At 41.5% G+C, this 26404-nt stretch overlaps 1 protein-coding gene across 1 annotated transcript; it reads right to left on the reverse strand.

Moving 5' to 3' along the window:
* Positions 1–22: 22 nt before the first annotated feature.
* CCDC150 (coiled-coil domain containing 150) lies at positions 23–24521 on the reverse strand. Its single transcript, XM_086465980.1, has 25 exons — positions 24286–24521; positions 24088–24201; positions 23787–24004; positions 23506–23693; positions 22874–22933; positions 22519–22635; positions 20892–21021; positions 19263–19306; positions 18333–18425; positions 17344–17451; positions 16694–16815; positions 16364–16538; positions 15949–16017; positions 15335–15427; positions 14042–14125; positions 10838–11007; positions 10337–10451; positions 9530–9696; positions 8703–8829; positions 7915–8097; positions 7270–7338; positions 7032–7193; positions 6622–6708; positions 5449–5568; positions 23–151 (listed from the first exon to the last, which is right to left on the reverse strand). The coding sequence occupies exons 1-25, from the start codon at positions 24519–24521 to the stop codon at positions 23–25; spliced, it is 3180 nt and encodes a 1059-aa protein (XP_086322106.1).
* Between the last annotated feature and the right edge of the window lie 1883 nt (positions 24522–26404).

Consider the following 26404-nt stretch of genomic DNA (forward strand, 5'->3'; position numbering starts at 1 on the left):
TGTTGCCTTCCAAGCACTCTCGTTACGTGCGGGATGACCGCCAACTACGGCTATCTGCTTTGAGCCCACTTCTGGATGTCTTTGTGTTCTGTGATCCTTTCACACGATTGCCATCCACGATTAAGAAACAAGTCTTGAGGAATTGCCTAGACTAATTTTAAAGGTAAGGCAATTTAAACTTAAATCAAACATTAAATGATGATAATTGCATGTCCACTTCACTGGAGCTATGCTGGTCCATAATGAGAAGGCAAATGTAAGAGACAAATACCAAGGAAGTCCCACTAGCTTGCAAAAGGACACCATGTTTCACTGGGAAATAGCACTTGGCAGTGCTGCTGAAATAACAAGTGCCCAGAACTATATGTTAAATAACCATTTTGGTTAGCTTTATTAGCCTGGGGTGTTCATAAGCTGCAGAAGGGAGAGAATGATCCCCTTACCTCCATTTTGTTTCTCATTCTTTGTGATACCTTGTCACTGCTTTTGACCCCGTAGCCAACTGTTTGCTGTGTGAACTGGAGCCGACTCACACTGTATGTACAAGCATAGTACTGTTGCATCATCTTGGTGTAAAAACTCTTCTGTTGAAGCTTTCCTTATTCTTACTGGCCTTTTCACATCTTTTAACCCCATTGATTTTTTTTTTTTTTTCCAGCAGACTACTCCTGTCCCTTCATATGAAACAAGTTTATCACATCCCAGGAAATACAGCCCTCACCACTGAACTAATGCTCAGGAAACAGGAGCCAGAGATTCAGTACACAGATTCCCTTTGTGTTATTCTTTTCCAAACTGGGTCTGCAATACTCAGAATCCTATTGCTTATGTATTTTTTTTTAAATAGACTTGACATAGAGGAAGGTTGTGTTTGGGTTTTTTTTAAGAAATTGTCTTAAAAATTGACCAACATAAAGGCATTACTATTAGTTACTTTATTTCTGATCCCTACTGCTGCTAGAATTGAGGTAGTTTAGTTCCATACCTAGGAAGTATGAATCTTTAGCATTCATACAAATAAAAAGGAAAAATACAACCTGAATGCTGATGACTTTTTTACACTGCTTTCTAAATTGTTTTTAACCAACAAATAACACAAACTTGACTTTAATTAAACCCAGTTAACATGGACTGGAAGATTCATACTGCTAGCACTTAAGTGTGCTGGGAGGATGTTCTGAACAGTTTTGAGCATCTGGAAGGTAGAGATACTACTTGTCTCAATGCCCGTTACCTAAAGCTTTCTCAAATGTTGTATTGTAATGGTGCACTTCAGACAAAGTCAGAGAAAACAAGACACTGTAGGAATGCGAGCGCCCCAACAGAAAGAAGTTCAAACAGCCCACATGAACTGACCTGCTTAAGGAAGAGCGAAGCGCAGAGCACGAGATGCCTACAGGAACTGCAGGTGCTAATCTAGGCTTTAAGCAGAGCCACAGAGTCAGGTAGGTTCTAAACCACACTTCACTTGCCATACTGCTACTCAAGTGCCTTTACTTTGGAATTCTTTTTCGAACAATGGAGTTGTGAACATGCAGTGCACATTTCATCATTGTACTTTACGTAAGGGATGGGGGATACACAGCGGATTGTGAGTTTCAAACACAAATATTTCTTGGAGTACAAGTGTCTGTATGGGATTTACTTTGGTGTGCACTCCAGTTCACATTTAGGCTTGCCTGGCTGTAGCTTGTTTTAAGGATGCTCATAAGAACACTGGGGGAGATGAACCCAGCACCTTTCCTAATTCTCCTTCACAGTAAGGACTATTTTACCGAAATGTAAAATCATAGAGCCATCAAATAGTTTGGGCTGGAAGGGACCGTTAAAGGCCATCTAGTCCAACGCCCCTGCAGTGAGCAGGGACATCTGCAACTGGACCAGGTGTCTCAGAGCCCCCTTGAACATGTGGGAACAAACTGCAAGTCAGGAAAAGCTTGAAATCCAGCCACTACAGTTTTGGGAAAGCTTTCACAGATCACTGAGAAGAAAAGAATAAGAGGGCCAGAATACCTAATGGCAGCCTAACCTCTCAGCAGGTTGGGAATAATCCTCAAGCCTCACCAAGAGAACTGGTAACCATTTCAGTCAAACAATTTACATGTATTGTCAAACTACTTGGTTTAACCATGATAATTTTGTTAGCTGTTTATTATTTATATAAATATAGATGAAGAGCTGTTTTATATAAAACACTTAACTCCAGACATATGTAAAAGATTGCTCATAAAAGCATTACTGATTGTCTTACAAACTGAATCATACCTTTTCAGTTGTGCTTACCTGATGACCAGCATTGCCAAGTGTAGAAAGCTGTTTGCCATCCACATTTGCTGAAGGCCACGGATTGACAGGAAAAAAACCCAAAAACCCAACCAAACTTTTTGCTGCGTAGGAAATTAATTTTTAAATACTGCACATGTTACTATAGGTAACTAAGCGAGGCTTAGCAGCTACCAAGCCTGGGGAAAGGCTAGCAATGTAGACCTCATCGATCCTGCAGGTGGCAGCAGTGTTAGATAACTACAACTTCTTTGAAATTACTACGTTTAAAGAAAATAACAAGTTCTTGCCTGTTGTGTACCTCTGATGTTTCGAACAGGTGAGCTGCCACTCACCATGCTGTGGGTCACATTGCAGAGCAGGCTCTGAGCAGACAAACTAGCTTCCTTTCAAATGAAAGCAAGTTAGAAGATGGGTTCCAGAAGTGCTCCAGTTGCTAGTGAGCAGGATCAGACTAGAGCAAATTTGACGTAAAACCCATCCTGGACCAGCTCGTTCATTCTGCATGTGACCCAAGGAGCTGCAGCACTTATTAAAGCAGGCATAGCCCAAAACTCATGGCAGCGTTAAGTTAAAGGTACCAGGATACAGTAATCCTGCGCAATCACCCTCTCTTACTGCTTTCCACCCTAAACCCCAAACAGGGTTAGAAGCAGCAACACCTGGAATAGACCGTCACTATGCAAACAGAAGTACCACAGCCCTATAATCAGACTTTGCACGTCACTATGCAAAGGAACTGCAGCTGCACGGCCCTAGAGAGCCCGGGGCACTCTGGAACAAGGAAGGGGCCAAGAACCAGCCCCTGAGGTGTACCATGTGTGGGTAAAAACATCCTGCCAAGGGAAAATGGAGGGAGGGCTGGTGCTGTTGCCCTACCAACGTGCAGTTTATACAAAGGCAGCTGCCATATGCTTTGTCCTTTCATACAGGCAAAGGTCACAATCATTTGTCCCTTGTTAGGCAACCTACTTAGGCACTCAATATAAACAGACGTGTTAAGGGGTAAGTGCTACTTGAGAAAACTGTTTTTCAGCTGTGATTACAGTTTGAGTTCACAGCAAGTAAACCCAGATCACTGTTTTGACTGCTGTTTGCCCGAGGGCACTGTGGCGGTAGAGGCCCAGCTTATGCTAAGCCACCAGAGCAGCTCTACGGAGCAGGTGTGGCTCAGATGCCAACTGATTTCTGAAGGAACCAGCTTGACTGGGACAAACCTAAAGCCATACTGCACAGGCCTGCTTTTAAGCAGCACACTGTAATGCAGCTCAGGTGTGCACTAGCTTTACGAGTGTGCTCAGCCCCTCCTTGTTCCTTAGAACAGCCACTTACCGCAAGGAGGAGAGGCTCATGTCACCATGAATGAGTCCAGAGCCCTACCACCGATGTTATAGTTTAGGACCAAATTTCTGGACGAGCAGAATGAGCTAATTCCAGTGTCTCCTCGGGCTACTCCTAGGCTCCAGAGGTATGCAAGACTTCCCTCCCAACTAAAATAAACAAGTATTGCAAATAGCATGTATAGATCCCGCAGAGATAAACAGTACTGTTGATCACAGAGGAGTTTGCAAATAGCTCTGTCGAAGCAGATCAGAGCGGCACAACACCACCTGTGCTGAAGCTGGGTTGTACTGAAACCACGTGGAAGAGTGAGCCATGACAAAGATAAGCTGATCCTTTGTCAAACAAGCATGAAAACTGTCCCTGTTTGTTATAATCATCTTCAACATACTATGACGTAAGTCATCTGCTTCAACTATTCCTTCCCCAGTGTGGTGTTCCACAGTAGGACAGGTTGAACAAATTCCACTAATTCTTATGAAGGTAAGATGACATGTAGCGTAACATCACACCCCTAATGAATTCCTTATACGCTCCTAAGATAGCCCAAGGCTTCTGTTCCCGCATGACCCAGAGATCATCTACCATTAGAAGCAGCCAGTCCCGCCAGTTCCTCCCTGTCCCAGTCACGTCAGCAGCTAGCCACAGACACATGACTTGGTCTTCAGTAATTCATCTGAACCCTCTGCAAACCAGTCAGGTTTCTTTTGATAGCACCTGCCAGGCCTTAGACTAAACCTGCTAAATGAAAAGTGATGAAAGCAAAGATGGAGCATATCAACAGCATATAGTTTACAGTAATGACAAATAAAGAATAATTGTTTTGCTATAAATAGTACTTTTGTTAATATCAGCCTCACAATGCAAAGCATCCAAGTCAAAAAGCCAATGTGAGAGGTATGAGGTAACTCAAATCAGGGTGTATGATTTAAACAAGCTTTCCTCAGTGCCCTATATATGGGCACCCTGTGAGCACCTTTTATTTGCAAGGCCATCTCAGTGATACAGACCTACCTAACTACATCAGATCAAGTAAAGGTCCCGATTCCTCCAGCACCTGGTGCTAGCAGGGAGCTTCCTGGCAGCAGGTGATGTTCTCCCTGGCCTGGGAATCACGCAGTTAAGTGAGCTCATTTCCTGCCCAGCTTACGTGGGCCTTCCTGGCGGTGAGCTGGAAAGGCTGGGTCCTTGCCCTGCTGTCCAGGCAGGTGTGAGTGGGAAGCTTGTGCTTTTTCTCCTGGGAAAAGATGCAGTGTTTTATGAAGCTGATGACTATTTGAGGAACCTTTGTCATTGCTAAAGAAGAGATTAAAGTCTTGGCAGTTTAATATACACATCTCTAAAAAGCTAATTACACGGCTATATAAGAACTATCAATTATGGAGAAGGCTGATGAATCTACACAAACAAGGTAAGCACGGCTTTTGAAATGGTATCTGCAAAAGGTATGGAGGAGGGGAAGGAGAACCACTGAAACAGAGGTGAATGCAGAAAAAAAATACTAGCTGTTAGCTTTCAGACAAGTATTTGGTTAATGAACATCAACAAAACATGAAGTATGTGCAATGGAACTTTTCTAAGGACAGAACAGTCCCTCAAAGCTATCTTGTACCCGTAAGATTATTTGCTGCTTAAGTATGTCCTTTGGCAAAAGAGGAGGAAACAAACCAAACTAGAAGAGGGGTCTATTTTCCACCCCTGCATAAGGAACTACAAAAGAAAATTTAGGAAACTGAAATCCTGACTGATAATGTGCGACCAAGTACCTCCCCCACCTGTTTTCTTTGCTTCCTCCTTTGAAATGAATGTGCTTGCTTGCTTTACCTCCTTTTTAGAGCTGCTCTCTTCAAGGTTCTCTGGCTGGTGTTTTTTCACAACCTCTAGCTGCAGGCTGTCGAACTTTGATATGAACCAACGGTGAGCTGCTTCTAGGCTAGTTGTGATCTAGGCAAGACAGTGTAATTAGAACTGCAGCGAGAACAGTTAATGCACGCTGTGTTCCAGTCCTGAGCTCTGTGCAGGAAGGGGCAGAACAGCACACAGCTCAAATCTTTCTCCTGTACGTAGGGGTAGGGGCTCTCTGCGATGCCCTCTTCCATTGCTGTGCCAAGGATTATCACAGAGGTCCTCACTACATAGCTGCCCCTCTCTTAGGGGGATAATGAAGTCATCATGCGTCTCCAACACACCGTAAAATACAGAGGCAAGGGGAAGAATGGTGGAAAAAACGGATGCTGAGTACCACAAACTCCTGAGAAAGATGAGGGAAGAATAACTTTGCCTGAAGAATGCTGTAGAAATACTCTCTTGTTATTAAGGTCTCTTTCTAATCATGGAACAGTACTCGGACTGATAAGCAGCATCTAAGACCTCACGCTGGGGCTCCTCTATTTTTCTTTATGCTGGTTAATACTCTATAAAACATCTAAACACCTAGATTTTTCACCCCAAACTACTACAGTTATCCATGCAAGCTATAATAATTTAGATATTGTGATACAGTAGTGCAAGGATGAGGTGATGCAAGGACAAATGACTTCTTGGGGCAGAGGGGTGGGGTGGGTGGGAAATACAGTTTTGCATGACACCACCCAGAGTGACACAAGAGCAGCACCAGGGGGCAATTTACTTGGCCACAACACTTTGGGTTGGTTGGTGAACACAGGTATCCCAAGCCTGATAAAAACAATAGGCTGCGGAGGACAAAAGCTCTTCTTACAAGCCCCACTAAATAGAAGTGATTCACAGAAAAGACCAAAAACTGTTGTGTGTTTTTTTTTTTTTTAAAAAAGATATGGTAAACACCACTTAGTTGAAAAGGCCAAGGATGCACCTCAGTCTTCACCAGAGACCTATATCTGAAATTGAAAGAGTTACTTGGGGCATTGTAAGAGTCAGTCCGAAAACAGCATTGTCTCAACCTTGTCATCAGGCATATGCTGAAATACTACCTCGTTACTTTCAACGAATTATTATTCTAATGCTAACTAGTCTCACCTGTTCTGACTCTACGCTGGCTTCCTTCAGTTTCTTCTCTGTCTCCTCTTTATATTTCTTCAGATGTTTGACTGTTTTTTCCAGTTTCTAGGTATAAAAAAAAAAGTAACTTAAATTTCTACAGAATTTTTTCATGGCACAAATCAAAAACTGCAATATAACAGAAAGACTCTCCAACCTTTATTGTAAATAGCTTAGAGTTCTATCATTTAAAAAAATCCTGTCTCAAAGTCAGATATATAGCGAAGCTATGTTAAGTTGTTACTTGGGCTTTCTGGAGCAGACACAATAAGATTCATAGGAATATCTTTTAACTGAGTTTATAAAGTCTTTCTACTGCCTCTTCTAGATTTTGCATAAAAATGCTTCCATGGGTGTCCTGCCACTTTTTCACGCTCTTATCACTTTACCTGACATTCATTTTCCAGCTGCTGCCTTTGCCTTCTCTCCACTTCCAGCTGGGTCTCCAGCTGCCTGTTCTGCACTTGCACTTCATGTTGTTTTTTTACCAACACTTGCAACTTGCTCTGCACACTTTTCAACTCTGACACAAATTTCTGGATGTCCTGTGACTGAAGACAACACAAGAATGAAATTCCAACATTTCAGCAGATCAGTCTCTTCAGGAAACTGGTCAAGAATGCTCACTTGTTCATAATTCTTCTTCTGATACTCCTCTTTTATTCCTTCTATTTTCCTCAGCTCAGATTCAGTCTCCTGGAAATTAAGAGAAACAAAACTTCAGGAATTTTTCAGGCTCACTGGCTGTTATGTGGGAACTATTTCTGCAGATGCCTGCACATTGTGTCCTCATTTCTTGTCCTAAGAGACTGAAGTTAAGAAAACCCATGCCCCACTGGGGAAAGGGGAACAAGCAGGTGGCAGAGTTGCAAAAGAGTCTAGATTCTCGTTTAGGATCAAGTACCAGTTGAACTGCAAGTTCTATGGCTAAAAAGAACAGACAGGGACTAATCACCTCACAAGCAACGTTTGGCCCAATCAATAATTAAACAGACTGTATCCACAAAATGATAGAGAGGACAAATGCTACTATAAAAGTCTAATGGGGGCATAGGACACTATGGCATCATATTTAATGGAGGGGGGAGGGATGACAGAAGAAGCCACACAATTACTGTAGCTGATCTATTCATCTTCTGTTCAGAATTTGAGTCCATAGTTTCATTTTCAAGTCTAGCTCTACTGCAAAGGATCAATAGCAGTCCTACTCGGTAGGAGAAAAACGGAGTTTTCAACTGGGACATCTGTCTTTATTGAAAAACGTGTGCATACCTTCACCCTTTCTCTGTTAGCTTTACAGGCCAGGCATTGTCTGACTGGAGCTCTTTGGCTTTTTAGCTCTTCCCTGTAACTGGACAAAGACTTTTCCAGCTCTATTACTTTCTGCCGCAGTTCCCTGTTAGCATGGGAAACTTCATCCAGTTTGGAGGAGGACTCTTCAAAGGATTTCTTTACCTAAGGGAAAGAGGAAAAAAGTGAGTTTGCATTAACTGTAGGAATTAGTTCATTCTATACAACAATTGAGGAACACACACAATTGATTTGCTCTATCTGAAGTATGCTACAGCACCTGGTGTTTTGGCTTTTCTTTAATAACCTTTTAACAAAGTGGGAAAAAAAGTGAATGCTGGGATCTGAGTAATACTAAGGTTACATTGAGCTTTATGCTCCAGCCCCCAAGAAACAAAGCAGACTTCCAAACCAGTACTTTATCCCTGGAGATTGCTAGACAACCCCAGATTATCCTTTTGAAGTCACTGGAAGGACCAATACCAATGTCTAGATCTTATGTACAATGGGGTATATAGTGTTGGGGGATATGGGGTGGTACACAAAAAAGTTAGGAGAGGACAGATATCACTAAGCACGGCCACCAAAATGTCTGTCCACCACATGACAAAATTCTATTTGTTGTATACAAGTAATGGACAACTCCATGATGAATGGAAAAGGAGACAAGTATTTTTCATGAGCTGCTCTTGTTCTGTTGGAAAATCGTAAAGCAGACTTCTTTCTCTCAAAATTATTCACTGAAATCTTTTAATTCTACCCCTTCTCACCTCAGTGGATTCTTGACAGGCTTTTTTCCCAGAAGCCTCTTGTTCAGTTTGAAACTGCTTCTTCAAAGACTTTAAGTGTTCAGCATACATCTTTCCCTCAGTCTTGGCTTCTTCCATTAACTGTTCCCTTTAAAGAGACAAAAAAGTTCAGTTACTCAAGTTTATATTTACTATGCTTTATTTTTTAAACAGAAGAATAGGAAACACAATTCCATTGTAAATACTTTTGTATTGAATATACTCTCTGCACCACTACTGTTTAAAGATTGCGATGTGTTTTCTAATATTTCATATTCCATTTATTTAAAAGCAGATTCAAAATAGCTACAGAAGGTAAACAGACTTTTTGGAAAAACCACTTCAGGACAACTTACGTTCCTTCAGAAAATTAAATGGCTAAGCCTGTGTAGACAAAGGATAATTTGGAGATTCAGAGTGCATCTACACTAAGGTTTGAGGTTTTACTTACTAGCACTCAATTTTGGATGGGCAATTTAAACAGTTATCCTGTGCTCTCCTAGCTATAGCTACCACAGGCCACCTCAAAGTGTAAGTGGCATCTGCTATTCTCATGGCAAAGCTGTTTGTAGAAGTGCCATCATGACCCGGGGTAAGCAGTTCCTCAGTGCAGCACAGTAGGTTGAAGAGTCATTATGGGAACAAGTGAAAGAGCCCATTTCTACAGCTCTGCATGAATCCATCGTCATCATGCTGCTGCTCAGCGTACAGTCGAGGTTGATACTGAGAGATGAGTAAAGCCATAACGCTCTGATGTTCGTGCAAAGTAATGTTTCTCCTCAAGTGTAGTATCACAGATCTGGTCTTACCTGCAGACCATCAGCTGTTGATGCTCAGTTTCTTTACTTTTCACTTCATAACGAGTTTGGATCAGCTTGCTCTGCAGGGTATTATTGACCTGCAGAATTTCTTCCAAGTGAAGAACAACTTTCTTGTCTGTTCTACCACTTTCTAGTACCTTACAAAATGGTTCCACCTGTGCAGTAACAACAGATCAGATTTATACTTAACCAAATGAAAAAGCTTAGAAAGGAATTTTTTTTTTCCTTCCCCACCAGTATCAATTTACAGGAAGTTACAGTGTGTTCACCCGCTGCCTGAGTACAAATGTCCTAAGCACAGGCATCCAGATGGGAATCCTTACAATGCCAGTCCACTGACTGGCTTCATCAGAAGGATCAGAACAACCTGTCATATAGCCATGACTCTCTTGGGGAAAAAAAAAAAAAATGTTCTTTGCCAATAGTGAGTGTGTGTGCATTGCGAGGTAATCCTTCTGACACTAAGTATTATGAGGAGACATGAAAGCAAGTCTCAGACTCTTTTCCCCTCCATCCTAATAAAAAAAAAAAAAAAAAGGCTATATAAACTTCCAAAATACCTGTTCACATTATGTATCCAGCTGCAGTCTGTAAAACCTTCACCCGTGCCAAGAAATTTTCCTTTAGAGAGGAGACGCTTGCCTCCTTCAACACTTGGATAACGATTTACCTGCTCCACAGCCAAAAGCTGATAGAATATTTTGCCTTGATTCACATGAATGTGTTGCACCATGTTGTATTCAGGAAAAAAAAAAAAGGTACTTGGCTCAACACCAAAAATGCAGTGGTTGTTACCATGAAAAATGCGGTCTCTACCTGGCTGCTGTGCTGCCTTTCCATGGCAACCAGTTTGGCTTGGCAATGCTCCAATTCTGCTTCTAACCTCTGTATTTTCTGTTGAGCCTGGCTCCTGAAAATGGAAATCAGATTAAAAAAAATCATGCTTTATGTCAATTTGTGCACAACTTCTCTGAAGTGGTGACCATCTCACAGTTTATTTCTCTACCTTAACCATATTAAGTTTTGCCTTTCACTGAAGTTAAACTTGAACTGTTTTTTTACAAGATGCACAAGGCCTGCCAAGCTTGCAGAGTCCCTGACAAGCACTTGGTGTACTTGGTTCACTAATACACATACGATGTTTCAGGATTGCACAGGAAAGGATATAGGGAACTTCTCAAAGAAACTTGTCCTACAGCTTCTTAGCCAGAACCATGGGGCAGATGCCACTTTTCATTCATATCTGTCTTCACCAAACTGTTAATCGACCACAGAAACAATATCAGTTTTACTTACTTGTCTTTTCTGAGGTTGCTAATTTCAGTGTCCTTGTGTCCCAGCTCAGTTTGTACCACATCCAGAGCTGCTTGCATCTTGTTACGAGAAGCTAACACATGCTGCAGCATGGCTGTCACTTTACTGTTACCATCCTTAGCTGCATCCAGCTGGTCCTGCAGGTCTGCCATCTGCAGTACAAGAAATCATTAGGAAAAGGAGCAGGAAAATCAGTTATCTATTAAGAGTTTTATTAAAGGATTCTTTTATAACTAACCTGCATGCTGGCAGCAATGCCAAGAGTATGCAATGGTTCTGAACACGGAAATAGCTCCCACTAATTACGTAACTTTTGTTCTACCCCTGGTTTAAGCCCAAGCTGAATGTGTGGTGGTGTTCTCAGGTCTTTCTGAGGGTGTTGCAACTGCTAGTTCCAGTGCTTCTGAACTCTTAGCACCCAGACTTCAGGAAGTGCCACAGATGTATGAAGCTGGGTTTTTAGTCAAAACCAGTTGTTGATTCTAATGTTGCTTAGCCTAAATGGTCCCTGTTAAATTTCAGCCATTTCTTCACTGTCTTCAATTAGTCAACTGAAATTAACTATCACTCTAACATGTATTTCATGTCATCACTCACCACATTAAAATCTACTTCAGTAATCGCAGTAGATCATCCAGTTTTCAATGATCTTTAAGTGAGAGTGTCTATTATATTCTCCAGTTTTTCTCCCATGCTCTTTATAGCATTTAACAGAATTCTCTGGCTGAATGAACTTGGTGTAACGTAGAGCAGTAAGCACAAGCATGTAAATCAGATTTCATAGCTTCTGCTTGTGAGCCTGTAGCTGACCTAGCATTATTATCAGGAGATGTCTGTTGCCAAGACCTTGCTGTGGATTTTTTTTCCTTTTTTGGTGCCATTCCTACCACAAAATTAGTCAGCCCTTGGAGGCAGTGAAGATGCAAGTACCAAAACCAGAAACTGAATAAATACTCTCCATAACATCTATTCACTGGAGCAGGCGTAGATGCTGCATCTTATTCCTAAGTCTGCATTACTTCAGGAAGATCTTTAAGCTCTCTTCTGTGATACTTTCCACAGTACGTTATGCAAAGTCATGTGATTTCCCTCTGTATCTCAGCAGCAGCGACACACAATGCTGACTACAACTTCATTGGAAGTGTGTGATGTCAGCCATTGTCACGGCTCTGCAGAGCCACCACAGTCCCCTGCTTCTGAGCACCTCTCTGGTCTGCTCCCACTGTAACACCTTTCTACAGCTCCTTCTCTATATCTGCAAACCAATGGACCTGACTGTTTTAACTGTCCCAAAATCTGAAAGCATTCAAGTCATGGATTCAATCATCAACGTGACGTCCAATTAGCTATGATTATCTGAGGGACCATCCCCTATGATGGAGAATGAAGCACAAGAGAAAGTTTGATTTATTTTGCTTTCTGGAAAAAGAAGGCAAAAATAGGACCCCCTGTTTTCCAGGGAAGTGTCCTAAATGTATTTACATCTTTTGTCTAATTTCTATATTGATGATGATTATGCATGGAGATGGAGATATACGATTGATGATTGATAATTTGTCGGTTTTGCCTCTAGTTTTCCAACTCAAAATGATTACAAGATTGCTTTGACATCTGAGAAGCAAGGGCAGTCTGAAAGAGCATTTACGGTTATGAGTTCATTCTTGCTTGTGAACAGAAGTCTCAATGCCGTTACTTGAATGTACAGCTTACAATAGCAAACTCCTGACAGAGCAGAGTCCACTTCATAGCCTTATACCTACAAGGATGGTTTCACCGCCAAGGATAACACACCTCTTCTCTGTATTTCTGTCTATTAAGACAGAGCAAAGAGACTGAAGCAGAATAACTATCTGCCTTCCAGCAATACAGCTAGAAAAGCATTATCTGCAACTGTTGGTTCTCTTACTGCAAAATAATGATAAATCCTGAGGACTACCTTTATAATCCTGTAAACTGCGTTTTCTAGCCTGAATACATGCAATCGACTTGCATGAAAAACAGCTCTGTTCAGTTGAGCTTCCATAATTCTCATGTTTGTTTGATGAAATCAGGTTCTGTTTCTAGCTGCAGACTAGAACGCTACAGTTAACATTAAACATATGCTCTGTTCTTCAGGAAAAAGTGTGTTGACTCTGATTTCTTGTAGCTATGTAAGCATACAGACGCCCCTAATTCTGAGGGGCAAGAAGTTCTCAAAGTTCTGTTTCACCTGAGTGTATTTGGTCTCTATGCAATGCACTTGCAGAGCTCACTATTATCTAAACGTGCATCTACAGCTCTTCCTCCAGCTTCTGCACTTCAGTCTTAAGAAAACAGATGTGGCAAAGGAGCTCAGCTTTCTTTTGGCGCAGAAGCAGAAAAGCATTATCTCATCTGGAACACAGAAGCAGAGTGATGTGACAATGTCTCTCTGCCTACAACACGTTTTATTTTCCCTGAGTCCCACAGTAGAAGTAGGAAGTGAATCACTTCTAACTTAAAATAACTCCCAATTAGAATTCACCTCATTTTAATCTAAGTACAATGTCTTGGTCACCTCTTTCTGTCACTACCATCAGACCCAGGACTATTGCATATACATTTATATGTTGCTCTTAATGGTCACTACACATTCTGTGCTGCTTTTAAAAGAAACTTGGGAATCTTTGCACCACTGTCCCAAATTCTATGACATAGGTCACACTGAAGTAAAACCTTCACTTTCAGCACCTCATTTACTGTCTAACTTCTGCTTAAGAAATCTTACATATGCTGTTTACTTTTGCTTCCAAAAGCAAGTATGGAGGGTTTGCCTCCCTCTTTATTAATTTGTATTTTTTATAAAGCTTTCCATGTTTCTAATCTTTCAACCAATTTTCCACCCATATATTTTGTTTTAATGCCCCCTGGTGGTTCTTAACCATTCTACTATTTTCACACATTAAGCAACTTAATTATCACAGATCCTAGAGATGCTACATCAGTGGCATCTTGTCACCCAAAGGCAGTATGAGCAGGACTGAAGATGATTTTGATACAGAGTCTTAATATATGTGCTTGACACTACACAAAGAAATTAGGTAAAGAAGATAAAAAAGCATCTGCCTCCAAATTCAGTAGCGAAGAGCTAAGGTTTAACAGCCTTATCTTAGATGAACATAAAAAATGTGTTTCCCTTTTGAGCTGACAAACAAGATACTGAGGTACCTGAAGTTCTCCTTTGTCATGGGTCAGTTTATTCTTGCTGTCACTCAGCTCTGCCAGCACCTGCTGCACCTCCTGCTGGGCATACTGAGGGGAAAAAAGAGCAGATACCACCATTCCGTAGGAAAAACATAGCAAAAAGCAATAAAAAAGTAGCGCTTGGTGTCCTGTTCCTGAGTATTTTAACTTTCATCTGCTGCTTCAGGTTTAAGTTTTCAATTAGGTGAAACACTAAAATACTTTTTTTTTTAAAAAAAAATCCAAATGGCATAAATTCCTCAAAGACAGCTTAATCTCTAGGAAGAACTGCTTAAATTGGTACAACTTTCCAGATGGCCACAAGAAGGCTACTGTCCTAGATGCACAGGCAACAGAAACAGAGAGATGAAAGAAACCTTTGACAACGGGCAACAGAGAAGCAAAAATAACTAAGATGAGACTGCATGGACAGAAAATAATTTAGAAGGACAGTAAAGAATACAAAAAAATTAAAAATCAAGCAACTTTTTAAGGTTCTGAATGCTCTATTGAGTTATATTCTTTAACTGATGACTGCCAAAGGAGTTCTGTGTTAAACAGGAAAAATATATACGTATGTTACAGACTAACTACTGTAGAAATGTAACTTTGATTACTGAATAACAAACATGCAAAACGTGTTTCAGTTAATTCTTCTTTAGCACTGCGGTGTTAGGACCTTAGCAGCAGCTAAGTGTTTCTTAGGATTTCCAACATATGTAATTGGTCATTACATCCAACACTTAAAAAAACAATGGTAAAAGCACTGGTAGCACAGTATTACTAAGCTTGTACTCAACTTCTCTGGAACCGGTCAAGTATCCTGACCCAGATGACTGAGAGTAGTGAGAAAGTTAAAAATGGGAATGAGGTCCCAAGTGCAAATTTGTCCACAGAGGGCATCAAACTGTGGTTAATACCTTCCCAAGGTACGCAGGCTGAATATACATGTACAGCTGTATACCCGTACTAGAAAATGGAATGGAGTCATAGGACTTTAATGACATATGTAAATGTCCAATACCTGAAACTCTGTACAGTCCCCTTAGCTCATCCCACACAGACCTCTAAAAAGATGGAGTTACATTTGTGGTATCTTATCCTTTGTTGTATCTTATCCTTTTTTTTTTTTTTTTTTTTTCATTTTTTCCTGTTTTTGATTCCTTAATTTGATCAGCCTTTCTCCATAAAATACAGATTACTTCAAAGAGCACCTCGATTCCTGATACCATTATTTACCAGTCAGATGATCAGTTATCTACTTTATTAGTGGCTTACCTGCTCATGTACCAGTGCAGCCAAGTGATCCAATAGCCTCTTGTTCTCTTCCTCTAGTGTTTGCAAAGCGAATTTCATTGAAGTAATTTCTAGCTATGAACAAGAAAATCCAACTCTCATTGTACCACTTCAAGATATCAGTCACAATACATGAATATCACAGAACCTCAGCACTACATATGGATATATATGGGCTATACGTAGGTGTAGTCTCTCCTGTTTCAGACAGCTCTTCTGCAACAGAGAAAGAACCATGCTGACTTCGTCACAACACTAAGGAATTTCTCATTTCTACAACAGATGCTACCTTTTCATTTCCAGGCTATGCATATGCAAGGAAGCTACAGGAGAAGCTGAAAATTACTTATCATTTGCCACAGTAGCACAACAAACTTACTACTACAAATAGGGCCTTATGTAAGTAGCAGTAGGCTTGCTGCTCCAAAGGATATATCCATATAGACAAGAAAAATATCAAACAGCAAAGTGAACAATATGGCTATGGTAAATATCACATTATTTAGAAATAATTCAGTTAAGAGAGAGTAAGTAAAATTGAAGGAAAACTTAGAGAAAGACAACACTAAAGAACAGCCATACATATTGCAAGATACCTCATTCTCTGTCTTTTCTACTTCCAATTTGTTCCTTTTCTGTATTGTTTCATTTGCTGTTGTCCTTATCTGTCAAAAGAAATGTGAAATCATTCTCACCTGAAAAATCCAGATTCACAGAAATACTACACATCTTCAGAACACTTGATCTGAAGGTTGCAAGTCAGCTCCAAAGTTCAGAAATAATATCTGTAGAGCTGCCCTGTTTTCTCTCTCTTTTCATGCTTCAGAGAGGAGACATTACAAGTCCAAATACAAGCATAGTAGAAAAGGGGAGAGCACGTTGCACTTGCCACTGCAATACCAAAAAGTAATCATTGTGAAGCAAAACTGGTATGTAAATAACAACTCCAGCGATGTTGGGTCCGAAAGCAGCCTTCAAGAGTATGGCTTTAAAACAGTAAGTTTGCTGTACCTCCTGTTGAAGATCCTTTTCTGCCAGCAGAGATGCTTTCTCCTGCAAAGCTGTCTCAAGTTCACCTTGCAGTCTAGCAACAGTACATTTCAAAACCTGTCTCTGCCTGGTTGCTGCCTCCTCGGCTAGGCTTACCTTCTGCCTGCATTTGCCATGCTCTGTACACAGGGCCTCCCTAAAGAAAGACAAAGTAGCCAACATGGAGTTCTGGCACAACAGGAGGACAGAAGATGTCCTCCATATTAAATACCAAACTGGCCCTTCTGTGTTAATAAGTAACAATTGCAACGGAGGAAGGGGAGACAGGCTGCAGATGAGAAAACTCCTCACAGCTCTCTTTGAAGCTGAGCCCTCTCACGTTGCATGCTCTGCAGCTCTCCGAGACTGTTGGGACGGGCAGCATTCAGAAGCGAGTCTTGCTCTTGCAGCTTATGAGTCTTTTCTTGTTCTGCCTAAAGGAGAAAAATTACCCAGGCAATAACACTAACATCAGAATGATGAGGGACGAGTAATTAAGTTACAAAGCTGTTAATATGCCATTGACCTCCTGCATCATCCCGACAGCTCTGCACATCATGGTGTGCTGCTTCTTGAATAAGGTGTCAAAGTCATGTTCACCTTACCTAGCTTTTCTCTATGTATTTAATCTCAGATCCTTATTACTTCCACTCACTTTCTGCATTTACAGTACCTACAATGCCCATTAATTCCTATGTTCCTCTTTCTCAGTGGTTGTTAGAGGATGTTTCTATAAATAGTATTATCATACTTACACTCTTTCCCCATAACATATGACTGAAAATAAATCTTTGCCAAAGAAGGGCACTAACACTTTTTTATCACCACTTTTACAGAACTTCCACTGCTATATGTAAAAGTATTTACTGTATTCCCACAGGTTATCAGTATTAGGAATTAGTCTGTTGTCTAATGTCTGAGCTGCAGACAACTTTCTTGGTCTGTAATAGTAGGCTACATACCTTAAGCATGGTCTGATGATCTGAAATGAGTTTCGCATTCTGCATGGCAACACTTCGGAGTGTGCTGCTGAGCTCTGAGCATTGCTGGCTTAAGTGCTCATTAAGGACCTGGTTAGATAGGAGAAGGATTACAAACACATTTTCAGGCGTTTGGGTTTTTTTTTTCTGCATAGTAGGCTGTCAGAAATATTTTAGAAATCTCTTGCAGATGTGGAAAAATCTATTTTAGGTAGGAAGTGTCCAAAATTTTTTTTTTCAGGTAGTCCCAATTTATGGTAGACTTATTCCAAGGTATTAAAAGTCTACAATAATGGGAAAAAAAGAGAACATGGTTTAAACTACCAATCAAACATAATCAATTAGTTTTGAAGTCCAGAAAAATGTAACATTTCTAAGGCAAAGAAGGCTAAAATTGAAAATGGACCCCTACTAATTTCATAGTTGAATTACTGTAGATATCCAAAGAAAAATGGAACTTTCTCTGAAAGACATATCCAAATCCCATTACCAGTGAACACCACCCAATAAACAAGGGACTGTTGTGAGGGAGGGGAAAAAATAGAAAAATGTGTTCTAAAAAGAAGGAAAGTAGAATAAAAAAAGGAAAGTGGATAGAAACATGTAGCATCTAAAGGTGAAAAGGAATATAAATGTACTACTTCAAGGGTAGATAGAAGAGGGAGCAGCAGTAGTTCTGCATGTCCTGGCCCCTGAAGAAGACACTTTGAAAAAAAGCTGATTCAAAAGAAGTATTGGGAAGAAAATTTTCCAGCCTTAAGGCTAGGAAATCTGGAACTGTTACCTAGGCAAGTGATTGAATTCCTTCACTGGAAGTTGTTCATTAGCCCACATAACCTGAGGGCATTAAACTCTGTCTCCTGACCTGCATCTGAGGCTTCCCAGTAAATGTATAATAATTTCTCACTGTAATCACTTGTTTTGTTAGACTTTATTTCCACTTTAAAACCAAGAGTAGCTATTCTTGTTACCTGTACTTTCTCTGCTGTTTCTCGCAGGGTGGTCATTTTAGACTGAAGTTGCAGGTTCTCTTTGCACTGTTTGCTAAAGGACAGCTGTGCATTCTAAGGGGCAATAAAACAGAGCATCCACAGAGAAAAAATTTACATGTCACTTAGCCAGGCACTTCACAAATATCAAGTCTTTGTTTCATACTTGCCTGTTTCCTTGAAGCTATCGTCCCATGGCTATGTGCTCTTGCAAGCACCAGACATGGCTCCTAGTCAAGCCTCTTGCTGAAATATACCTTGAAATAATAGCCAAAGTGCTACCTGCTCTAACATAGCTTTGAAACTTGAGGGTGACTTCATATTCTTCTTAGCTCAAATTTACTACTCTCCACTACATTACTCAACACTTCTGAACTTAAAAAATCTCCCTGCCAGAAGCGGTACAATTCAGAACTGAATCCTTTGCCAGCACTGTGAGACTCAAACTTTTACCCCATCTTCACTGAAACTTACTTTCAGAGAAGACTTCAAACAGCACACACAGTCCCTACATAGGCAGTAAGCATACCTCTTTGCTCATTTAGTACCCAGTGGACCAAGGTTCTGATTTTTCCATAGTATTAATCACCAACCCATCTATTTGTCTCCTTTGTATGCAATACTTGTGCTACCACAACTGTGTTTTGTGGTCAGTTCTAGCTTGTCGAGGAAGGCATTCATATCACTGTTTTGGTATTCCAGTGGAATATGAAAGTTAATATTTCAAAAAATAAGTAGGGCAATCCCAAACTGGTAAAATAAGACATTCAATGGTTAGTAGCCTTAGTTGCATTTGGTATTTGTCCACATAAAAATTCTGCCTCTGAAGTGGGGTGTACTTGAAAGGCCCCATACAGGCTGTTCTGATCTTTATTTAGCTATTTTCCTCAACGATACTTGATTACAACTTACTTTCGCTTCTTCACCAAGCTGGGAAATGATACAGTTCCTGGAGTCTAAAAAATAGAGAAGAGTATCAGGACATGTTTTGTTATCTGTTTGGTAATTTTAAAAGGTGACATTTTCATTTAATATTTGAATTCAGCTAAGTTACTGACTATGCCACAAACAGGTAAGACTTCTCTAACTGTGTTGTTCTTTAACGCTTTTCTTGATAATGTCAATATTTCAGCAAAATTGCTTTTTAAAATTGATTCCATAAATTAATATTTAATTTTAAAATTAAGCATGCCATCGTGCCAATCTCCTACACATACCACTTCTGTGGTTGCTTGAGCAAATCAAATAACCCTAAGTCTCTTATTCAGCTGTCTAGAGTGTAAGCAACTGATTTGTCCTGACTATAACCCAGAGCCCACATGCATCTTTACAAGTTTTTGTGCATTGACAAAGAACAATAGTTACATCCCTGCTTAAACCATACAGATCTAAAAGCAGAAGCATTTTTGTTGGAATTTGAAGCAACCTGCCTACAATAGCTAGCCCCTTATTCTGCTGTGCTGTACAACACACTGGAAAAAAGGAAGACAAGAGGCAATTCAGCATGAGCAGGGTAGAGAGGGAAATCTAGTCAAAACCTTATGACATCCAAGGTATCATCAAAGAATCACTCAAAAGTTCCTTCAATTAACAAAGGGAAAAAGCCTCGATCAGCAGGATTATTTGATACAGAAGAACATTTGTGTGTCTCAAATTTGTTATTTGTACATGGATTTGTTCTGAAGGGAAGAATTCTTCTGCCATCATTCTCCTCTATTCAGCTAACTCCGCCACAACATGACAAGTTTCTCTTCTCTTGCCATGCCTTATGCAGAAACTCTGACTGCCTTTTGTGAGCTACGGGTTAATTATCACACGCATGATTCACAGAATAACAAACAGAACATGGGAAACAGGAACACTTCTGTAGAAGTAGTAGCTAGAAGTCTGAAGCAGGTCGTGAGGGAAGGATCACAAGAACAATAATTATGCTAGGATTTAGGCATGGTTATCATGAGTTATTTGGGAATACAGAACAGACTGTAGGTTAGGAACGTTACCTTTAAGAATATGGAGCCTACCCCTACCCTGGAGTGCATTAAATGAGTTAGCTCCCTTATAAGCAGATACTTCCACATCAACAGACTGGGAATCTAAATGAGATCAACTAGAAGCTTAGCCAAGATGCTTGTCCTTATACTGATGTTTAATAGAGCACATTTTTTTAATCAGCTGCAAAAAAGACTCGATAGCAATGGGCATTCTACTTGCCCATCAGTTGAGGAATCATGTGTTAATGGTTACTTGTTAGATGAAGTCTCCTCTGAAAAGTATTTATGTGATGGTATCTTTTCATATTATTGTTGTGTATTCATTACTCTGATTACCACTGTGGTTAGTTTCCTCTAGGTAAGAAGAGGCTTCAGAAACATCACATGAAAAACAAAGGCCTTTAATATTTCATCACCTGTTAAGCTGCCCTCCATTCCTGTTGACTGATATACCGGCCACAGGTCTGGAGGACCTCAGTGCTTGCTTCCTCTCACTGTGGAAGCAGTGGAAGAAGGGCTAAAAAGATATGACAAGACCCCGCTGTCCTACCCAGCTCAGCTTTCAGTTGTGCGCACTGTTGCTCCAGCTGGGCAGTTCTTTCCTCCTCCTCTTGCTGCCTCACTCGGGCTAGCCGGACATCTTTACGCAACTCTTGGCAGTTCTGCTGTAATATCTGTACCTGCAAAGACATCACAGATTGTTCTTTAAGATGCAGAATTCAGTCAGGCAAACCTAAGCAAATTTCAGAGCCTGAAAAGTTGATCTAACTGGAAAAGATATAGCCTGATCAGCTTCCCCTCTCTTTCTGCTTGTCCCAATCTTACACAGAAAACTTTTATGGCAAGCAACTCAATTTCTGTTTGTAATGCAGTTTATGCATGCTTAAAATCCTCTTTACAGGATTGTAAAGGCATGACAGGCAGACCCTAACAAGTCTGCACAATTAAAGATTACAGAAAAGATCAAGCTATAAAAGATGAAGGTGAACACAACACTCAAGGCATTTAACAAGTCTGTCTCATGCTGTTTTGTGAGGAATTTTTTTTTGCTTAAATGCTAACTAATAAATATACCACAGGGTCAACTATACCCATCAGAAAGTGACAGATGAATTAAACTAAGTCTCTGCTTCTCACATGATGTATGATTCATATAAGTCAATAATGTATCCATCAGTTCTCGACTTCTAGTGTAGAAGAACACAAAGACGATAAAAGGCATGTAGGAAAAAAATCTAGTAATTTCTAACAGAACTTTGTATGTTTCAGGAACTAAGAGACCTCGATGACCATCAAAAAATTGAAAAAAAAAACCCAACCCCTTAGTTATTCAAGCTTTGATACTTTGCTATTTATTTTCTTTTATCCTCACTAAACTGTTGCTATGAATTCAAAAGTGTTAGAGTGACTGCATGTGGCTTGTGCATGTATGCATGCAGAGAAGGAGATTGGTTTTGGTTTTTTGAATTATGTGTAAGCTAGTTCATTTCTACCCTGAACTACGGTACTTTCTACCATGAAGTACCACACTCAAAAAAAAAACCCAGCTAGATAACACAACTATAGCTGAGAATAAAAATGTAGCTTTGTCATTATGGCAATTAATGGAGAAAACATTCTTACTCCCAGAAGGTTTAAGATCTCAACAAAATATTTTTCAGAAATTGCATTTTCTGTCTATCTATTTATCAGTACCTCAATTGTAAAAAGGCTTGTTTAACCTGGTGAAGAAGAGGTTATGGCAGGATCCAGTTGCAGCTCACAAATCTGAGAGGTAGTTACAAAGATTATGAAGTCAAACTCTTTCCAGTTGCATCGAATGATTTAAGAAGGGGCATGGTCCCAAATTTAAGCTTGGAACGTTCACATCAGATGCTAGAAAAAATTCTTGACTGGAACATAACTGCAGCACTATAAAAAATATCTAAAGCAGCCACAGAATCACAGTCCTTGTACTCTGCTAGACAAACCCACTGCTGCCCCAATCCAGTGTTTGCAGTACTCCTACTCTGAGCAGGAAGTTGGACTACATGATCTCTTCTGATCAACATTTGCACAAAATGTTGTCGTTATAAAGTGTTTCAACTGGTTTCTAGGAACAACATCCAAGTTCTTGTTCTTCCTCCCAGACGAGAAAATAAAAACAGATACAAAAGAAGACTGAAAGTTTCTCAAACCTGCTTCCGTTCTGCTTCTACTGTTGTTTCCATGTCCTGTACATGACACATCACAGTTGCTTGGGACTCCTCCAAAGACTCCCGCAAACTGATCTCCTGGGACAGCTGTTCTCTTAGCTAGAAAAAATAAATGCTTTCTGACCCAGGTTTAATTAAACAGATTGAACAAATACTTTGACATCATGTATGAAAGATGTTCTGTCTGGCTATTTAGTTATGAGCATGGCTGGCAGGTTCCTTTGCGTTGTGCACATCCCAAAATTGCACTCAGAATATTATTTAAGGATCTTCTTAAACCTCTAAATAATAATCAGCAAATTCAGCCTCCTACTAAGCTCCTTGCTCTTGTACTTACCTCCTGAAGTCTACAGTTAATTTTCTGCTTCATGTTCCTCAGTTCCTCAGCTGCAATCACCTAAAGAAGATGAAAGGAACAGATATTTTTATCCTTTCACGTTCTTAACTATTGCAAAAGCAATAGGTTTTATAAAATGCAACTGTCATGCTAACACCTAGAACTTGACTTCTATCTCCAGTCTGATGTTCTCTGTTCTGAAGCACTGAATGTAACACTGCAAGCACTAAGAAGCAACACATTCTTTAATACAATTAATGAGATTTAGTGACATACTCCATTGAAGTTCTCTTCAGGGGAGATAGTAATAGAAGTGTAAGGCCAAAATACCAGAGAAAGATAAGTTCCTCGAAAAACAGAAAAGCTATTGAGAAATCTATGCATGAAAGCTAGGATGAACTTAAGTCATGAAGACAAGATAATTACAAATCTCAAATATTTTATTGTTGATTTGCTATGGGGTTTTTTTTAATTGATGGAAGCACATATTCTCATTATCAAAAGCATTTGCTCTTACTGACAATAATATATCATAACCTACTTTTTCCAGCTGAGCATACTTTCCATTTAACTGGAACGATGAATGTACTTAAAAACAACTCTGTTTATTATCTTGTTATAGTTTCAAGTACTATCTGTTGCACCTTGGGTGCAGTTGTAATCTCCAGAGCAGTACTCAGTCTCTGAACTTCTTTTGCTTTTTCTTCAGCCTCTTTCATATCACTTAGGTGTTGGCGCAACTTCATTGCTTCTTGCTGCACAATCTTCATTTCTTGCAAATGCTCCTTGTGGATTGCACTTAGGCGCTGCTCCAGCTGGGCTGCCACATGAAAATGCAAAAAACCTTAATTGACAGAAAAAGTATATGGAGGGACAATGAAGGATGAAGTGGTAAAAAAACCTTTTTTACTACCTGCATGCTTTGGATTCAGTTCCTTTTCTGTCTGCAGCCGGAAGATGTTTAATTTCAGTGTCTGTACAACACTCTCTAACCGGCACATTCGATTCACCAATGTTTCACAGTTTTTCCACAGCGTATTTTCTCCCACAAAGGCTACCTTGGCCTGCACAGGGCTAATGGCTGGGTGACAAGCAGGTGTTTCTGAGGTCTTTGAGTGGAAATGACCAAGGCTGAAAAGGAGAAAAGAGTGACCTACTCTGTGTATGCATACCTACCTGACATTGCACATAACAGATGTGATTAGATTAGAAACCACACTTCACAGATCTCGAAGGTTTCCTGTGCCACCAGGTTGCCATAGCCTATTCTCACTGACTCTGCCAGTACCAGCTCCCTCACAGAGTGAGGAGCAAAGCATGGCAAGGGGCTGCGAAGAGGAACAAGATGAGGAAAATCGAGAAAAGCATGAGCTCTCCGAGAAGGAAAAAGCTTACCCCCGCATTCTCCCTACCTCTGCCCATCAACGCCGAGCGCCTCCACGTCTCGCACCAGTGCGCTGGTTTGCTCTTCCACCGCCCTCATCCTCAGCTGCAGCACCGCGAAGGCCTCGGGCGCGGTCGCCCTGATGCTCGTGGGCACGATGGTTGGCCTGGCCATTGCCGCTCCGATGGTCTGCTGCTCCCGCCCTGCGGGGAACCGCACCGGGCATAGCTGAAGCACCCCCCGCACGGCGGCCGCCTCGGGCATGCCGGCCGGCCGAGCCCCCTCAGCCCCTCTACACCCCGGCCGCCACCCACCGCCACAGCGATCCGCTCCCTTCAAACTCACCCGCTCCCCGCCCGGCCGATCCCGCATGCGCGCCGCGATCTGCCGCCGTCCAGAACCTGGGACAAGGCGCCCGGGGCCGCATGCGCGCGGCAGGCCGGGCGCCACGGCACGCCGGGAGTTGTGGTCCCCCCTTCGGCGGGACAGCGGCGTAAGCGGTGCGTGAGGCGGCCGCGGGCGCCGCCGCGGGGATCCGGCCTCACTCTGCGGTGCCAGGGTGCGCCTAAACCGCTGCTGGTGAGCGGGGTCCTGGGATTTGCACAGGAGATTCTGCTTCTCCTCCCTCCCTCTCTCCCTCCCTCCGCCCCGCCGCGCAGCTCACACCTCGCCTCACGCCTCGGCGGCGTCGGCAGCATCCGGCTCGCCCTCACTCACGCGCCGGCCTCACTCGGGGCCCTCACCTGCGCCGCCGCTCTCCTGCCCTCGTCCCTTCGCGCCGCCGTCGGGGGCGCAGGGCTGCGGTCCCCGGGCAGCGGGGGGGCGGGTGCCGCCCCCCGGCCGGGCCCTGAGGGGAGCGGCCGGAGAGCGGCGCGGAGCCCCGCTGGCCCCGGCCTGAGGCGGGGGCGCGCAGCCGGGCGCGCCGCTGTTACAGAGCGGCAGCGGCTGAGATGCGCGGCGGCTGTAACGTGAATGCCTGTGGAGCACCTCAGTAGGGCTGCCTGAATGACGCGTTGCTTCCTCCGTTCTGCGTTCACTTTGGGCCCTAAGCAAGCATAGTATCTTACACGTAATGGGCACGCAGTCGTTTAATACCGATCGGCCATGTCGCTGAGTTACGCTGTCTCCAATGAGCATCTGAGGTGTCAGTCTTGAAAATGTACCACTTTGCTCTGCTGGGTTTCATTTTTACATACAGAGGGAAACTGACTTTGTAGCTTCCTGGTTAGAACATAGAGTTCTGCAACTGGAAGTATGGTGTCTGAAACAGCGATCAAAGAACAACGCTGCAACCATTAAGCATTCGATATTCCAGGGACTCAAGCAAAGATGTTTAAGATATCCATGCCAGAGGTTTAGAATCGCCTTTTTGCTTTTGGCAGATCATCTGGCTTCTGAAGGGCATCTGTGTACAACTTTACTCTTCCCATGCATTCAACAGGGAACATGAGCACCTAATTCCCAGCTGAGGATTTCACACAGGATCAGGCATCACTCAGCATGCAGCGTTGCAACATCTGAATACTTTTTGATGACCTATCACTTGGGCTCAGCTTTACTCGAAGCTTCTAATATGTTGAGATAATACGTGTTTGGGGTCAACTGGTTTGTAGGGCACATTGAGATCCTATTATTAAATCTATACCTGAAAGTAAAAAGTATATTTGAAAAACATTTGAAATCTATCTGTAGATGGCAGCAGAGAGGAACTATCTTTCTTGGAACAGCTAAACATGGTGACTATGCATTTTATAATTTGTGCAACTGCAGCTGGTGGCTATCCATTAATGCTGAAAATTTTGCATTCTCTTGATGAATATAATTGTTTTGATTTAAGGATCTTTTGGCATGACTTTGGAGGAAGATTTGCAGCTTTTCTGAGAAAAATGTGACAGTGTAGACAGGCCAATGCTGCATTTGATCAGTAATGTGTATGTAATAACAAGATCCTCAGCTGATGTAAAGATGTCATTGCTCCACTTGAGAATTTGCTGCAGGAAGCCTTTGCCTGAGGGATGTTGTTCTGAAGAAACATGGAATGTGAGGGAATATAAAGATCACCAGGGAAAAAAGGATATTAAAATTGATCAATCAAATAACTCTTAAGCTTTTCACTTAAGGAAGAGACATATAAAAAATACTGAACA

This window comes from Leptosomus discolor, chromosome 5 (genome assembly GCF_034619465.1).
Source record: "Leptosomus discolor isolate bLepDis1 chromosome 5, bLepDis1.hap2, whole genome shotgun sequence".
In the NCBI taxonomy this organism is placed as follows: Eukaryota; Metazoa; Chordata; class Aves; order Leptosomiformes; family Leptosomidae; genus Leptosomus; species Leptosomus discolor.

What these genes read in the sequence shown, in the direction of transcription:
- CCDC150 (XM_086465980.1), bottom strand. Translation starts at nt 24,521, where the DNA reads ATGCCCGAGGCGGCCGCCGTGCGGGGGGTGCTTCAGCTATGCCCGGTG. An exon ending in ATCATCAGACCATGCTTAAG is followed by an intron (nt 16,816 to 17,343) that starts GTATGTAGCCTA and finishes TTTCTCCTTTAG; the next exon opens with GCAGAACAAGAAAAGACTCA. An exon ending in ATGACAAAGGAGAACTTCAG is followed by an intron (nt 11,008 to 14,041) that starts GTACCTCAGTAT and finishes CTTGTACTGCAG; the next exon opens with ATGGCAGACCTGCAGGACCA.